Consider the following 18,193-nt stretch of genomic DNA (forward strand, 5'->3'; position numbering starts at 1 on the left):
ATAAGTTTATTTCAACTCTTGCTGCTACCCCAATTGCTTTCCAAGCAATAGTGGTACAGATTCTGATATTCTTGTTCATGCTCAATTTATTATCCTCTCATTTCTCTTTATGTACATGCCTTCTTCCTGTAGTGGAGATCAAGCAATGGAATCTGAAAATATTCAATGGACATATTTTTCTGGAAACCTGCTACATTAGCAAAGACAAGGGTGAGTGAAGGAATAATTACACACTGGGTGGAGGCCTTTTTGCTATATAATACTTCTTCCTTAAGACTCAAGCACCAAATAACTGGTGGAGAAACATGTAAAAATAAGTTTTGTGAGTAAAAAGCATTTAGCAAAGTTTCAATGTATTGCTTATTAATGTACAATGACTCAAGTGTTCGTAGTGGTAGCTTTGTCTTGTACTCAATCAAGTTGTAGATAATAAATTTTATGAATGTTGGGAGTACTGAAATTCCAGTATAAACTTGTATTTATACATATGGGTTGGTATCTTAAAAGGTATTAGCGGTTGGGCTGAACAAGGAATAAGAAGTTTACAAAACAGCTTTGAGGTATTAGGTTTCTGGAAATAACTGACAGAGACAGAGGTTGCTAATATAGTGCTTGAGTAAATATTCCATCTTCTTTCAATATTTGGGCTCACATACATGCCAGTGGTGTGTTTTTGCAAAATGGTATTAGCTGCTATGAGAATTTTCTTTACATCAGTCTGAATGTTTATCAAACCATATATTAATTCCAAATGAATAGCACTTACCATTACCTTCGAATAACTCAAATGCGTTATTTCTTGGACTATTAGTCAATTTGTAGGCAAATTTACTCATAGTCTGAGTAATTATACTTGGGATTCAGCCTTACTAAGTTTGGAGATAAACATAAAACAATATTTTCATATAACTTTAAAACCAGGGATATTCTTTTTATTATTATATTTTTATCCCAGCTTTTTTATATATAACTCAAGGGGGAAAAGTAATTCTCCTGCCTCCTGTTTTCCTCACAACAACCACTCTGTGAGGTGGGTTGTTCTGAGAGAGTGAATGATTCACCCAGTCACTTTTCATGCCTAACAGGCCTGGAACTCTAAATCTCCTTGGTTTCTGATCCAGCACCTTCACCGCTGCACCATACTGGCTTTCCAGTTTCTCTCTGGATTGGGATATTTGTACAGGGCAGTTTGCACTGATGAAGGATGCTAACTTTTTCCCAGTATCTGATACTTTCTTCCTTTGACCCTGTTCTCTCCTTCTCCTCTCTCCCCACTTCCAATATACTCCAGCTGGGACATAAATCTTGGAGAGGAATCCCCTCCTGTTTGAAATAAGGTACTACTGGATGGGAAGCAGTTTTGAATAGAATTAATGAGGTTGGGAATTAACCAATTACTTTGTAGAGCCTCATCTGCAAATGATGTTTTGATACTCCAGCCACATAATAATAAGATAATATGATAACTCAGTTTTTCTGCCTTTTGAAAATTAGAATCTGTATACTTGAAAGAAAATGCTACTGTAATTACTGATTTTATTCCAAATTACATAGGCAGATGATTGCAACTATGACTATTCAATTAAATAGATATTCAGGAATTTCCTGAATATATATGTATAGGATCTGGCCATGGGTTTCCACATTGCATTTTGAGCCCTTTTTCGTTCATGTAGGAGTAGCTATTTAAGGTATCTATAATTGTTTTGTGGAACTGTTATTAGATTAGAACTGTTTTCTAAATTGCAATCTGGAGAGTTCAAAAGCACATTTCGAAACGATTGTACTCAAAAGTTAAGAAATTATTGAGGTGTTATATTATGTATTGTTGCAAAACTGGTATTGTTGATAGAATCAAAGAAATAGTCTGCCCTATTCTAGTCTCTGGAGTTACACATTCCTGGAATCTAAAGGAAACTTCCATTTTTCTGGCAGAATTTCTTCTGTTGGAGCACATGGAAGATCAATGTAATCTGCCCCACTAATTTGTTTACCTAATTTGTCCAGATAGTTAGAAATATTTCTTAACAAAATTTGAGGGCATATAAAGCCTGAAAGGTGGAAGAGAAGAGTCAATAGCCCAACTTTATAAACTTTATATGTGCTTTTATTTGTCCGTGGCTTTCTTAACTTCAAAAGAGATATTACAATAACCAGTTTGTTTTGCTTGCTGACTATAACTGAAATGGTAGAATAATTTTCTTTTATGCACTTTTGATAGTCACATAAGAATTTCAATTCATATTGGTGTAAAGTGTTAATGTTCTTCAACTATTAGATTCTGAATGAAAAAATGTAATAAATAAGAAAATATTTGTAATACCTTTTTCCTATGAATTACAGAATACATATTGTAATTAGCTGTCACTGAACAAATAGCTCAAGTTTCATACATTTTTGATATCAGGAAGTGTTTTCCTATGACTTAAGTGACTTAAGAAAAGGCTTTAAAATTTTATCTTACAAGAAAACTGGAAAAAAATCAGTGATTGACATAATAAGCTTTGTGGATTTAAGCAAAGATGTGCTTTTCGTTATTAAACAGGCAAGGCAAAAGTCATTTTAAAAATACCATTCTGGTTGTGGATATTTCAACCACAAGCAGAATGGTATTTGCAAAAGAATGCACCCATTCTTTTGCAATATTATAAAGTTAATGTTAAAATTACTTTGCCTATATTGTTTTAATTGAGTCTGACAATTGTAGAAAAGCACTTGAGAAAAGAGAAAAGAGGTTAAAAGGTTAAAAAGGTCATATCTCTGGAATTGGTCCAAAAAAACTGTTAAAAAGGAGACCAAAACGTAAATCATGGTAGAGCAGCAAGACAGATTACAGAGTGAGGAGAAAGATTTGGCTGTCTCGGCTGATTACAGAGTGAGAAGAAAGAGTTTATAGTGGCATAGCTGATTGTTGGAGCAGCAATTCTCCAGAAGCTGTGGTGTTCTCCTAGGCCAGATAACCAAGAGACTGTTTTTGTCTCTAATTACAATTGTTGAAAAATTATTCATTGTATAAATGTACTCTCTTTACTCCTTACTTCCATATAACACATACTATAATTTTTATCTCTGCATAGGAGAAGAATGCCAGCATCAATGCCTTTCTTTATAAACAATATAAATATTCTTATGTTATAGTTACATAGCAGAATAATTTCATCTCATCTTCTGTCACTGCTGCAGCACAAGTTTCTCTTCTGCTTGAATGTTATTGACTGTGTTCGTGTATGAAATACTAAATTTGCACATCAATTGTTTTTAAAATTGTATTTTTCATGATTCTCTCTGTATATACATTTTTAAATCAATTTAAACTTAACTCCTGGTGACTGCATTTCGGCAGTTTTCTTGACAGCATTATAGAAGTGACCTGATAACTACCACCTTCTAAGATGTTTTTATGCCTTCTCAATCTAGTGAGCCCTAGAGTCAGACATTCTTCTATTCAAATATTAACCAGGGTTAATCCTGCTTTGCTTTTCAAATCTGCAGAGGTTTATAGGACCACCTGCTCAGATTTCATTATTGTTTAAAAAGATAAAGGGCGCATCCAGACAGCCATGAAGTGCTTTCCTTCAGTCTATGAGCATTTTTATTATTATTACAGGTTTTAGCTTTAATAGTGCAACAAGTTCCTTTATTGCTAACAATTTGTGCTCCCCTTGTCATCAATCTCTGTTCTAGTTCGATAATTAACTTGGCAAGTGCTATCCTTACTGCCTTAATGTAGGACAAATTAAGAAAAAGGTTTGGTGGCTTCTTCTGACTTTATTTCCCCTCCCACTTAATGTCACCTTAGTGGGAAAATAACCACCAATTTGAGATATCCTTGGTCTCTCTGACCTTGTTTATTTCCTTGCAGAGGTTTCATTACCCAAACCAGGTAACATCATCAGTGCTAGTAAGGAGTGCAGTTTGCTGTAACATCCTTTTTGGGCTGGGTGATAATCTCTTTTGCATAATCTATAGATGTTAATGTCTATGTGTCTATTGGTGGTTTATTTGTCAAAGTGTCAGGCTTCTAGAAATTCCCTGGAGACAATCAACCAGCCAAAAAAGGAACAAAATGATCCAAGCACCTCTCCACCAGCATCAGCACCCAGATCATCTTAGATTAACTGCAGGGTTAACATCAGATCAACAATCAAGTAAACAATATCCCAATCAAGAAACTCCCAAAAAAGTCAGCAGCAAACAGCTCAATCAAAGAATCTCTAAGATCAGGGGTGAAATGCTCCCGGTTTGGAACGGATCGCCCGATCCGGTAGCAATGGTGGCGGGTGGTTCGGAGAACCGGTAGCAAAAATCCCTGCCCCCCCATGCCCAGCTGAGCTGCACGATTATCAGAGGCTTTTTTAAAAAAAAATTTAAAAGCATTTTTTCTACCACCTCTTCGGCCGAAAAAATGCTTTTAAAAGTAAAAAAAAAAAAAAAAAGCCTCTGATGATTGCTCAGCTGGGATCTTCAGAGGCTTTTAAAACCATTTTTTCTACAACCTCTTAAGGTTGTAGAAAAAATGCTTTTAAAAGTTAAAAAAAATGTTGGCCACGCCTACCCAATCACATTAAACCCCCCCCCCCACCAAGCCATGCCCACAGAACCGGTAGTAACAAGTTTTACATTTCACCACTGTCTAAGACCATCCCTCACCAACATTGACAGGGCAAGCTACTAGAATATAAACTCCTTACTAGTACTGATGATGTTACCTAGCTTGAATAATGAAACCTCTGCAAGAAAACAAGCAAGTTCAGAGAGCACCAAGGACATCTTGTCAACCCTTAGCTACAAATATTCTCCTTTATTAGAACCACCAATTTCATTAATGATTGACAGATGGATGTAGGTGCTTGGGATGCCTGATTAATGGTAGTCACCAAATTTGGCTAATAAGCTGCACATACTGAGCTGTTCTGTTCCTGTTTCCTTTCAGTGAGGGTATTTTTGATCAGAACTGTAATACTCTTCTATAAACACTACACTTGTGTCCCAAAATAACCTGGCAGATAACATTGCAGTCACATAGGAGTTGCATAGAATAAAGCAGGAGGGACAGTTAAAGACTGAGATCTGTCTTCAACCAGTGCTGCAGAAAAATGACAGTGCTAGCAGTGAATGGATCTGGCTGACAGTATCTGGAGATAGTCTATTGAATAGGTAATGTAACCATGCACATAAATAATAAAAATAATTAAAACCCATACAAAACCTGTTAGAAGCAGTGAAAAATCTGTAATATATTCATTGGTGATACAACCAACAATAGCAACAAACCCTTGTTAAAATGATCATAAATGCAACATAGGACTTATTCTTTCAAGTAAAAATTTTGTTTTATTTAGAAACAAATACAAATGTAGTATTCTTTCAGAGCTGTTATTGGAAGTAAAATCTGGTCCGGTTCTTATTCCAAGCTGGGAGAAAGGTGAAGGAGAAATGAATTGGAGGAAGCTTGCATTTAGAAAGGAGGTAGCTAGAAACAACAGTGACACAGCTGACAAATTGGGATTGAGAGTAGATGTGCTTTTAGACAATTTGGGGGGCTTTGTGATTGAGACACCTGTTCCAGTGCAAGAATGTGTCCTTTAATATTTAATGGCTGTTGCCAGATTCCTATGAGGTCATGACTGGCTCTACATGCAAAAGGGGAAAAGCAAATCCTGTTTTGTTTGTCTGAGCTAATCTTGTCAATTTCATCTCTTTGCCTATTGTGCTGCTTATTTGGAGTTACTGGCGGCCCTTTGTCTATGAATAGAATGGCCTGGTTTTATGGATAGAAAATATCCATTCAAAAAGCCTAGCCTCTTCAGGCTTCTGCTTGAAGCTGTTTTCCTATAGCAGAGAGACTGGGGCTACTTTCTGCCTTTGTTAGGAGATTTTTCTCCTCTTCTCCTTTAGGGGAAATATTCTATTCTGCCTCTTTTTAATATTCTATAGAATATTTTATTCTGGGAGGGGGGCTTCCCACACTATTAAACCTATGTTGTAAGTGACCATGAGCAAGGCCTTCTGGGTCAGGAATGGACCTGGTTCACAAAATGAATTTATACAAAGCCTCCCTGGCCACGGCTGCCGCCTGCTATTCCAGCAGGAACCATGAGTCCAGGAGGACTCCCAAATTTCACATCAGATCTCTGTGAGGTCCCCATCCAGAATCAGAGATGTCAACTCTCTTCACCCTGACAAGAAACCACTCCATCTTGCTCAGTTTGAGTCACAACTAGTTTCTCCTCATCCAAGCCTTTACAGCACCTGAACAGCATCACTTGACCTGACATGGAATAGATAAATGGGATATTATCAGCTTACCAAACCTACCACCAGATGTCCTCTCCCAACAGCTCCATTGAGATGTTAGATAGGAGGGGAGAAAGATGAGGGGAGAAAACTCTTGAGGCACCCCACATAACTAGTATTGGCCAGAGAATGGCCAACAGAATGGTGCCTCCCAATCCTTAGAGCCTGTCCAACAAGATTTATTATATTTTATACCAATATTGTCAGTGACAATCCTTTTAAGATGTTAAATCACTAGCTACAACACCAGTTGATAAACTGTTTTTAGTGACAGATGGAGACAAGACTGTTTTGGATTTTTGTACTGTAGATACTGCATATGTATTTTTACAAAGCTTGATGTCTCCCATGAGAACGTCTTGCCTGGAATCCTGGAGAGCCATTGCCAGTTAGTTTGAACAAAGCTAGAAGAGGGTTGACCAACAGTCCTACGCAGTATAAGGCATTTTCCATGAATAACAGAGTTAATAAAATGCTTCCCTAGCCATATAAGTGGGGCTAGAAACAGGCAGAAAGTAGTTTCAAAAATTAGCACCTGCATCCAGGCACTTCCTACTGCAGCACACTTCAAGAGGAGTTTGGGGGGGGAGGGAGGGTGTCGAACACTGGAGCTACAGAGAAAATTATTTAGAAAAAGGCTGGGCTCGCCTGACATTTCCTCAGCCCATTTTCTGCACCACATCCTGAACTTCATTGCAAAGAACATGGTCGCGGAATTCCTTTCAAATGTCGTGCAGTAGTTTACGGGGCAGAGAGTGAACAGAGACAAAAAAAAAAAAAAAAAGATGACAAACCCCATTTGGTGTTGGACCCACCAAACAAGGAAAGGATTAGGGAAAGGCAAAGTGCTAGTGGGCAAAATAACGAAATACCTTTTATAAAAGCTTATTAGCCCAAACTCCCAGCAATACAAAAAGACACGTGGACTTGACGCAGAGAAACGTCAGCCTGCCCTCCGCCCCGTAAAGCAAAAGATTAGAATCTAAAGCCCTCGGGGTTCTATTCCAGTGTTTCTCAACCTTGGTAGCTTGAAGATGGGTGGACTTTAACTCCCAGAATCCCCCAGCCAGAAACACTGTTCTATCCAGACAAGAAAGCTGAAGCCGCTAAATTATCTTCTAGCTGCGTCCTTAATTATTCGCAAGTAATAAAAGCGAACCTCAGCCCGCCCTGCTTCCTGTACTGTTGCTCCTCTGAACGCTTCTGAGCACTGGCCGCCCCTCCCATTGGAAGCTTATCGACAGAAATGGGAACCGGAAATCTCTCTAGCTTCACAAGCCGCTTCAGCTGCAAATAGGAAAGTTCTCCGGGCATCGGAAGGCGTAGAACGTAGATGTCCAGCGACGGATAAGCTAACGAACGACCCAATGGGAACGACCTTCATACGGGGAGGCGGGAGCAACAGACGCTGTGAAGTTTAAACGCCCGGCCAATCGAACTTCAGGAATAGAGGCAGAAGCCAATCTCTGGCGGCATATGGCGCTCGCGCAGTCGGGTGGTGGGTAAACTGTTCGTAGTGGGGAGGCAGGACGACGAGCGAAGCCATGGATCAAAGTTACGGTGAGTCCTGCCGGGGAAGGCACCGGCGGCGATGGATGGATGTAAGGAGAACTTCGGGCTTTGACAGAACCGGTTTCTCTTCTCAATGACGTAGCAGCGCTTGCGGGTCGCGGAGCCCCCCCGGTGTCGGTGCCTTCTTTCTCGGAGAGGCGCTGGCAGCGGTGATTGGACCTTGCGCTTGTCCCTCACCCACCTTCCGCTTTGTGACTGGAGTGCTACTTGGCCAGCGAGGCGGAGGGTTCGAGTTTACAGTCCCACCCCCCCCCACCCCCCCACCCTTTGCAGTACCGAGCGAGAAAGGAGGACCGAAGTCCTATTTCTAAAGACGACACAAAATGGCGTGGAGGAAGTTTTGCTCGCGATGGCGCTCCCTTCCTTCCTGCCGAGGGGATCGATGCCTTCCCGTTTGTAAACAGTGGCTCGTGGATCTCGCCTCTTTGCCGACGGCGCTTCTGGCTGGAGAAGAAGCGGACCGGTCGGTCGAAAAGCTCATCCTGGCCCGCGTTGTATTTCCATAGCCAGCCAGCCAGCCCGCCAAAAAAAAAAAAAAATGACAGGCAGGCAGGGGCGTAATCGCTCCCCCCCTTCACGTCCCTCACAACCCTCCTCGCAGGGTGTTAGGCATTGCCAACATGCCCAGTAAGAGTGTCCACAGGCCATCCTCTGCTTTCTTACCTATCTCCGAATACAGAATAACAACAGGTGGAAGGGACCTTGGAGGTCTTCTAGTCCAATCCTCCCCCTTTCAGGCAGGAGACCCGATACCATTTCAGACAAATGGTTATCCAACATCATCTTAAAAACGTCCACTGTTGGAGCATTCACAACTTCTGGAGCCAAGTCGTTCTACTGATTAATTGTTCTAACTGTCAGGAAGAACAAACTTGCCTGGCCACATCGTTTTTCTTATCAGGTCCCATCTTGTCCCAGCCCTAAGTGCTAAAGTAGCATTTAGGGCAGGGGTCAGCAACATGAGGCTCTGGAGTCGCATGTGGTTCTTTCACCCCTCTGCTGCGGCTTCCTGTCACTCAAAATATGCATGACAACTGCCAATGTGCGACACCCGCCAGCACATTATTTATTGAGCTTTTCAACCCCGGTAGGCCAACCATGGATAAATCCAAGAAAAGAAAAGTTTCAGAAGAAAACTGAACTTTTAATTCAACTACATATGTTAGTTTTGTGGCCGCTCAAGAAAGTCAGGCGCGGAAAGGGTTTTGTGGCTCCCAGTGTTTTCTTTTCTGTGGGAAACGGGTCCAAATGGCTCTTTGAGGGTTTAGGGGCTTGTTTTCACACACTCCGAGAATAGACCCAAGGAGTGTAATATCGGTTTTGCTGTTTATCATTCGGAATTCAGGCAGAATAGAATGAAGGGTTCAAGGATGAATAAATAAATACTAGAGGGCTTCAACTGAGCAGTGGGGAAACCCACGGTCTGAGGGCTCTGTGACATTTATAATGATAGCAAGTGGTATATTGACTTCGTTGGTGATACCAGACACTGAGTTGCACATTTGGCCGGCTGCATTGTAGCCTAGCGAGTTGACTGAACTCAACTTGTGTGGTTGAGTTATGGTACAGTGCATTTTGTCAAACTAGAAAATTGTTCATTGTGAGTATTGTGCGGATATATAGCCTTTTTGTTTTAAAATGTCAGGGTATTTATTAAAATGTTTTATTTGTAAACAGTATGACTGGTTAAAGAGGGAGGAGGAAAATACACCAAGGGAGAAAAGGGAATACATTTTTAATGTAATTTAGGAATATCTGTGTACATTATTGCTTTTCTTAGGCTTAGATCAGAGGATAACCTTCAGCTTTATTAAGTCATCTTTCATTCTGTCAAAAGTGTTTTCAGATCTTGTAGATATAGTAGTACTGTACATAAAACAGGTATAGCATGAATATAGAAGCAATGATATTTCCTATGAAACTCTGAATAACTAGATATTTTTAGTACTCATGGTAGTTTTGAATGCTAAACTTAATCCCCCTATAAAGTGGAATCTTAACATCTGATAAAATGGGCTCTAGTGTAGAAATCATTATACCATAATAACCCTGATTAGTATCCAAGGCAACAGCAAGTACCTGGGTCCCTGCCAGATGCTTGTACTACAGCTTCCACAAACTTGTCAGTGGTGATGCTAGCTAAATATTGAAATCCAAGATGTCAGGTATTCTGTGTTATAAGATACTATATGATACTATATAATGACTAGAAGGGTTTAAAAATGTAAGAAAATCAGAATTCTCAATCTTGCTACTGTTTCCATTTCTTTGTTACATGACAATTTTAGTGATGTTCTTTTGTAACAACTAATATAGTTATACCAGAGAATGCAACAAATGTATGTGTATGCACCCTGTGTATATATGATAGAATTCACATTTTTGAATTGCCTGATTTTTGAATTGCCTATCTCAGAATTGCTCTGAGAATTGCCTTCTCAGAGAAGTACTTGAGGCAGTATATAATAAAACGTTAACATATAAAACAGCATATAGGAATTTAAAATTTAAAAAAATTGAAATTTAAAAGTAGGCAAGAATGATTGAACTCTGTTGAAAATTAGTTAAAAAGGTAAAGGGAGGGTTTTCAGGATGCCAGCCCTGTGGGCATGGGGCTGCAGAGCCATGTTTTAACTCTTTTTCAAAAGACCAAGAGAGGGTTGCTGCCTCTCCTATATATTTGTGTATATACACACTCTCCCCATGAATTCTAGTTCCACCATGGGCGCAAAACCAACTAGATGGTCTTGGGCTAGTCACTTTTTCTTAGCCCTAGGAAAGGGGCAATTTCAAACAACTTCAAAAATACTTTACTTAGAAATCTGCAGGGATTTGTCTTGGCAGTCTCCAAGAATAGGACATGATTGCTTGCTAGTTTAATGTTCTGAAGTACTTCGATGAGAACCAAATGTTAAAAGAGTACACCTATAAAATAGTAATTTTTATAGTCGTGTTTATAACTATTTGCATTTTGAATATACATAGGAATCAGTTATTAATTTCTCAGAAGAAATTGATTTATTCTTTTTATAGAAAATGTCAGTGTCACAATTCTGTTGCAATTTTATTTAGCATATTGCCTTGATTTGTGTTACATAAAGTACATAATCCAATAGAAGATAATATATTTAGCTCAGGGTTGAACTTTGGATTTAGCTCAGGGTTGAACTCTGGAGTCCTTGATGTTCTTTGAGCTTGGTCCTTTGCTTGCAAACATTTCATTATCCAATTAGTAACATCAGTGCTAATGAGTATCAGGTTTGCTCCCTGTTTATGTAAAATAGGCTGCTCTACCAGTGTTAGTGCCGATGTGGTTTTCTCTTTGGTAGTTCCATGATTAGGGTATTGACAATAAAATAACAATTGTATGGACAAGAAAATAAAGCTAAGAAGGAAACAAAACCCCATCATCCGTAACAACCAACATTCAGATAAATGAGGATTAATACCAGGCAGACAGGCAGAAAATAATACCTAATGAACTGCCAAGGAGAAAACAACAGCCTTCCCAACACTGGCAGGAAAAGCTATTGTACATAAACAGAGAGTACGCCCCACACTGCAAATATTACCTAGTCAGGTAATGAAATACCTGGAAGCAAACAACCAAGGACTCCACAAAGTATGTAATGATAGCTTTATATGTTCAAGTATTTCCTTTCTGAAATATTCATTTAGTATAAAATAAATTGTTTATTTTGCTCCCTTTCAGAAGGGTTTCTGGTTCTTTTCATAAGAAATCTTAGTTCCAGATAAGGATTTGTTTCTCTGTATTGTATGATATGAACCTAAATTCTTTTTTAAGTAAAATCTTCCATATTTCAGTATTCTTAGTTTACACATTTGAAAGAGTTGAATTCAGATAACCCTTAATTCCTACTAATTATTTGGAAAGCATGATTGGTTAATAAGAGTTTGCTTAAGAAGATTTTGTAGGCCATGTATAATGTTGCTTTCAGAATTAGTTCCAGAGAATGGAACAAAATGTAAGTCAGTGTGTATAACCTTGGCATTTGGCCTGACTTCTGTCTTTCCTATTTTATTGGTAGCAATGGAAAACACACAACTTCCCAAAGGTTTGGTTCCTATCAAATACACAAAATATATTGAAGATAAACCTCTGAATGGATATAAAAGATACAGAGCAAATCTTTAGAAATATATTGAGTTTTTAAATTTATTAATATATTAAACTTTTCTTTTACAGGATATAGTTCTTGGGGTACTGACAACACCAATACTCATGGTAAGAAAATAAATATAGCTACACTGATAAGTTGATTATAACCCTATTTTAAACCTGAGTCACAAAATAATAATATTAATAGCATGAGTTTTCAATAGCAGAATATTTTCACAGGCATATTTATTTATTTATTTATTATTTATTAGTTTGATTTATATGTCGCTCTTCTCCAGAGACTCAGGGCGGCTTACGATGCTTTTAAGCAATAACCTTCATACTTTTGTATATACCTGCTTAGTAGGGCTTTTTGGGGGCCCCTAAACGGTGTTCTATTTTATACAAAGTCAGGAGCCACAAATCGGGTCCTCATTTTACCTACCTCGGAAGGATGGAAGGCTGAGTCAACCTTGAGCCTGGTGAGAATTGAACTCACCATAATAATCTCATATACTGATATTAATTTCCTTTTGGGTTTATTAGATTAAATATAGTTTATATCAGTTTTCTATCGTACTAATTTCTATCAGAATTCATATAAATTAGAGCACTGATTTTATATAAAATAAAAATATTCAGCTGCTTCTTGACATGAATCATTTAATATCCTTTATATAGGAAGATTGTGAAATAATTTGTTTCACTAATTCTAATCTAGTGTTAATTTCTGATTTGTCTAATATATAATATTAATGCTAAATTTTTGCCATGGGATACAAAAAATAACTTCATACTTATTCTAATGTGAATTTTCCAAGCTATTCCCACTGCAAGAAAGAAAGCCCAGTTAGACCAGAATTCCTCAACCTTTCTGGGTTTATGGATCAGCAGGGTGGGGAGGGGATGGTTTTACAAATGGCCGGCAAGCACGCACGCAGCTTCATTTTCACGAGTGGTATATACACGCACCTGCCACTTATGCAATTGGAGCACATGTGTACACGCTCACCTGCTGCTTGTGCAAGTGGAGATGAGCATGTGTGCACACTCATCTGCCATTTGCAAACAGCTCACAGCTCACTATTGGGCCATCGCCCAGAGGTTGGGGACCCCTGCCTTAGACCACATAGAGCTTATGCAGATTCTCTATGTGTGTTTATCTTGGAGAGCTCCCTGGTTTTCAGAGGAACCAGGAGATGAAGCAGCATAACAGATGCCTAGAGCATCACAAGAAGACAAAGCAAAATTTGTAATACAGCCTCCCTCTGGAGTTACAAATAGCACTGACCTGTTAGCCTGTGAATATTGGCAATTTCCCAGGCTCTAAAGTCAAAATAATGTTGGTGGCATTTGGTCCTAGTATGGTGTGGTTGAGTGTGTTAATAATGGATTTTTATTCATTTCTTTTTAATTGATTTATACATTTGAGTTGAAATATTTATTTCTGTTCTTTGGATAGATGAGTAGCTGTTAATTAAAAAAACTTGATGTATTTAAGATAAAAATAAACTTTGTCTCTGTGTCTCACTAAGGTACATATGCCACGAACATGGGAAGTTGGCAAGGTATGTGTTTTGCTTACTTTTCCAAAGTTTTGCTTTTCACTGAAAGAGGATCTGAGACATTTCCCCACTTTTTTTTAAGAAATAAAGTGACATCCACTTTACTTATATAAGCTACATAAATCCATGTCTTTCTCATTTTGAACTCTGTCCCAAAGTATTAATAGTAAAATAATCTCAATGAACTACAACAAGGAGGCATCCTTTTCAAAAATTGCAATTTTCAGTGCAGAATTATGAGATAAATCATTTGGAAAGCATTCTAAAGTGGTGGTGGTGGTGGGAAGATGGCAAAGGGAAGGTGTGGCAGTGGGTTCCAGGAAAGTTTCAGACCCATCATCTACTGGATTTGTCAAAAGGTGCATTATGCCCCTAAGGTATTCTGTTCTTTCTGCGCCAATTCAGGAAGCTCAAACTGCCCAAGGAGCTGCTGATACAGTTCTACAGAGGAATTACTGAGTCTGTCATCTGCACCTCTATAACTGTCTGGTTTGGTTCTGCAACCCAACAGACACAGACTTCAGAGGATAATTAGAACTGCAGAAAAAACAATTATAACCAACCTGCCTTCCATTGAGGGCCTGTATACTGCACAAGTCAAAAAGAGGTTACAGACCCCTTGCATCCTGGACATAAATAGTTTCAACTCCTACCCTCAAAACGACATATAGAGCACTGCACACCAGAACAACTAGACACAAGAACAGTTTTTTCCCAAACGCCATCACCCTGCTAAACAAATAATTCCCTCAACACTGTCAAACTATTCACTAAATCTGCATTACTATTAATCTTCTCATAGTTCCTATCACCCATCTCTTCCCACTTATGACTGAATGATTGTAACTTTGTTGCTTGTATTCTTACGATTTATTTTGATTGTTTCCTAGTATGATTTGATTGCTTATTTGTACCCTATGACCATCATTAAGTGTTGTACCTTATGATTCTTGAGAAATGTATCTTTTCTTTTTATGTACTCTGAGAGCATATGTACCAAAGACAAGTTCCTTGTGTGTCCAATCAAATCAAATCATTGAAACTGATATGGGACCATAAATATTGCTCCAAATAAATATGATTATTTTGTTACACTAAAATAATATTTTAAAAGTTCTGGTGTGACAAGTCTGATAGGGGCCATCAAAATATGTTGGACATATTTTGGTCCACTGTAGTTTATAATTTTTTATTTTATCTTTAGAAACACAGAAAACTGATGCCCGAAAAAGACCCAGTGGTCTATTGAGTCTGCCCTTTGAATTTTTCATTTTTGTTTTCATTTTATTAATTTATTACTTTTAATTATTTATTTTTACTTTTTTATTTTATTATTACTATTTTTATTTATTAATTTTTGTCGGATGATAGATACATGTTTATTCCAAGCATGCTTGAACTCATTTACTGGTAATTGACTCACTACCTCTACTGGAAGTTGGCTCCAAGCTTCCGCTAGTCTTTCTGTAAAATACTTTCAAACATTACTTTTGAATTCCTTTCAAAAAGCTATGCATGTTCTTTTATGAACATTTATGACAGTTCTGTGATAGTTATATTTTTAAAAGTATCATCTCTACCTCATACTGTACATCTATGAGAATATCATTTAACACAGACCCTGGTCTTAAAACAACAAACAGAATTAAGCTAATAAATATTTCTGTCTGTTGTATTTGAAGGTGTGTATGATTTTTGATGTGGAGTTGGTTTCCATTTTGGTGCAAGATTTTAGGTTCTGTTTTTGCTGATTGTGCAACCTATACTTATCTTTTTTTAAACCAGGTTATGAAGGTTATGATTATTATGGTGCTCAAGCCAGTAATACTACCACAGGTCCCACATATAACTATGATGCTACTGTTCCCCCAACTACCTGGAATACTTCTAAAGCTTCTGATATAACAATGGGTACTAGTATGCCAGTTGTAAATTACAATACTGGAACAATGGAGGCAGAAAATTCTGATTCCATCATAGCAAAAATAAACCAGCGTTTGGATATGCTATCAAAGGAAAACAGTGGCAATGCTGGAGAAGGCATGGAAGATCAGGGAAGGTAATTTAAATTTTATTTTTTAATCAATTTTTAAGACTTGAGTTTTGCAGTAAAATAACTGATGGGCCATTTTGTTATAGTGTTTTAAGATATCAGGCTGGAAAGCAGGAAGCTAAATTTTAGTCCTGCCTTACGTATGAAGGCAGCTAGGTGACCTTGAGCCAATCATTTCTTTTCACCCCTGGGAAGACCAAACACTTCCAAAAATATTGCTAAGAAAATTACACATACACACACACACACACACACACAGAGCTCCAAAAAGCCAAGACATTCAGTCCAACCTATCAGGATAGTTGTGGGGCGAAATGAGGAGATAGAGTGTTCTGTATACTGCCTTGAGCAAGATCCAGTCTGAGTCAGTCACCGGGACCAGAGGTTTACTCTTCCAAGCTTTTAGACTTGTGCTATAATATCTTCAGGGAATTTCTCTCTATTGGAATACGTGCTTTGGGGTGCTCTATGAGTTGTATTTATGTGGTGCCTTCCTATTGGTTGGTTGGTGCGTTAATGGCTGGCAGTTGGCTGTTGTTTCCTTGGTCTGCCAATCTCTCGGCTCCTAAGTACTTGATAAGCTGGTTCAGCACTCCTGTTGACTGGCAAGGGGCCCCCTTTCCCAGGCTTCAATCACTTCCCTGGCTGTCTTTGTAATTGCATGACCAACTATCTTAGCAGCTGCGAAATTGATTGTATGTCCTTGTTCATTGCAATGTGAGGCTATCAATGAGTTTGGGTCTCTTCAAAGTCTCACTGCCATGAGCCCCTGATAAAAACATGGAGTATTTACTCATAAATCTTATAAAGGGTCTAAAACTGTTATGCAATACATCAGATGATGGATCTGCTTTGCCCATGTTACCAGTTCTGAATGCTTAGAGGCTCTGGGCTTGCAGGTGTAGTTCATTCCTAGCCTAACTACTTCACAACCTGTCAAGGAGTGATGGCTGTGGATTTCTGCATGTATGACAGATATTCAGCTCAATAGACTCTATTGTTACAACTAAACTGACATTCCCAACATGGGAAATGGTAGTTCTTTAATATCTCTCCTAGCTACTGACTGGATTCTTTACTTGTGATACAGCTCTTTCAGATTTGAGTCTTTTGAATCATACGACTCTAGAGCCGCAGTTCCTGACCGCGATCTGTACCGAACCAGCTATGACTATAATGAAGTTGGATTAGATCGGAATGATACTTTTGGAAGTCACTATGATGGTCCTGGTAACCGCAGAGATCAACCTGGTAACAGAGGAAACAACTATGGTTTTGTTAGAGGGAGGGTCCAAAATCGAGGTCGTCCAAACACTTTCAATCGTGACCACTTCATGCCCTCAAGTACAGAACGGCTGTCTACACACTGGAATGAAATGAATTACATGGGCGGGAGGAATATGGGAGGACCTGGACCCAACAGGCTTCCATCACTCTTTTCTCGAGCACTTGTCCCTGAGTATAGGGATTATGGTGATTATGGAGACTATGGCGACTATGGAGAGTATGGCAACTATGGGGATTATGATTATGGCATGATGGGAATGCAAGGAATGGGAAGGATTCCTGGGAACATGCCCTATGGATTCGGCAGAACACGTGGCAGAGTAAGTTTAACATGCTAATACTGGGTACTCTCATAACTACTTTAATAACTATAAATGAGATTACTTTACTAACTAAGAAAATTGTGATAGTCTTATCATTTTTTTTGTTAAATGCATACCAGCTTATTTTTTGTCTTTCCTTGCAATTTTTTAATTTTTTGTTGGAAATGATGTTGATAGGGTCAGCAAGGAATAGCAAGAAGCATTCTTAAAATCTTCTCTGGTACACTGCTGGTGTCAATAACTGGGCCAAGAATGTTTTGTTCAACTTGTCCCTAGCCCAAGAGGAGAGCTTTTCGTGGTCGTCTGGGTGGGCGTTCAGATAATGAAGGCGGGTTATACAAGCGGAAACAACCCCAAAGTGGAGAGGAACCTGACAGCAAGCAGGCAAAGACAGAAAGTGAAAAAGATGACTCTGACAATGGTAAACATTCAATTTATTTTGAGATCTGGATGCATTATTTGCTGACCTAATACCTAGCTTCTAATCTATTATAATATATCTTGGCAACATCCACATTCAATAGAAATGCTTCTCTGAAACTCAGGAATTCACATCACTTTTTTATATATAATTTAGTCATTTTTTAATAATTTTAATTTTTCATATCTAGATGAAAAAATAGTTTTTATTTTATTTTATTTTTAATTTGATTTATATGCCGCCCTTCTCCGGAGACTCAGAGCGGCTTACAATGCGTTAAGCAATAGCCTTCATACTTTTGTATATTTATACAAAGTCAGCTTATTGCCCCCACAAACTGGGTCCTCAATTTACCCACCTTAGAAAGGATGGGAGGCTGAGTCAACCTTGAGCCTGGGGAGAATTGAACTCGCAGTAATTGCAGGCAGCTGGATGTTAAATGCTGCCTTAGGAGGCATTAGCATCCTACGCCACTCAGGCTCTACTCAGTTCAGAAAAGAGATCTTGTGCAGTTGTTAATCAGTGAGTGAGAAATAACGGTACTATTGCTTTAAA

The 18,193-nt window shown here is 38.5% G+C and overlaps 1 protein-coding gene and 1 long non-coding RNA gene across 5 annotated transcripts in view; both read left to right on the top strand.

The window, feature by feature from the left end:
* The first annotated feature begins 89 nt into the window (after positions 1-89).
* Positions 90-2,320, top strand: LOC148115432 (uncharacterized). Its single transcript, XR_015731656.1, has 2 exons — positions 90-210; positions 1,292-2,320. It is a non-coding gene; the product is annotated as an uncharacterized LOC148115432 (long non-coding RNA).
* Positions 2,321-7,303: 4,983 nt separating this feature from the next.
* Positions 7,304-18,193, top strand: part of AKAP8 (A-kinase anchoring protein 8) — a 29,549-nt gene continuing 18,659 nt past the window's right edge. The window contains exons 1-6 of one of the 4 annotated variants that reach the window (XR_004589479.3): positions 7,304-7,857; positions 12,077-12,115; positions 13,525-13,557; positions 15,340-15,613; positions 16,698-17,214; positions 17,494-17,638. Coding sequence is in view for 3 of the 4 variants with exons in the window: in XM_034407633.3 (XP_034263524.2) it covers positions 7,842-7,857; positions 12,077-12,115; positions 13,525-13,557; positions 15,340-15,613; positions 16,698-17,214; positions 17,494-17,638 (1,024 nt within the window). In the remaining variant the exon portion in view is untranslated. The remainder of the gene's footprint in view (positions 7,858-12,076; positions 12,116-13,524; positions 13,558-15,339; positions 15,614-16,697; positions 17,215-17,493; positions 17,639-18,193) is intronic. The other 3 variants (XM_034407633.3, XM_087883607.1, XM_087883608.1) reach the window with 3 other exon arrangements.

This window comes from Pantherophis guttatus, chromosome 2 (assembly GCF_059756535.1).
Source record: "Pantherophis guttatus breed Tessera chromosome 2, ASM5975653v1, whole genome shotgun sequence".
Lineage (NCBI taxonomy): Eukaryota > Metazoa > Chordata > Lepidosauria > Squamata > Colubridae > Pantherophis > Pantherophis guttatus.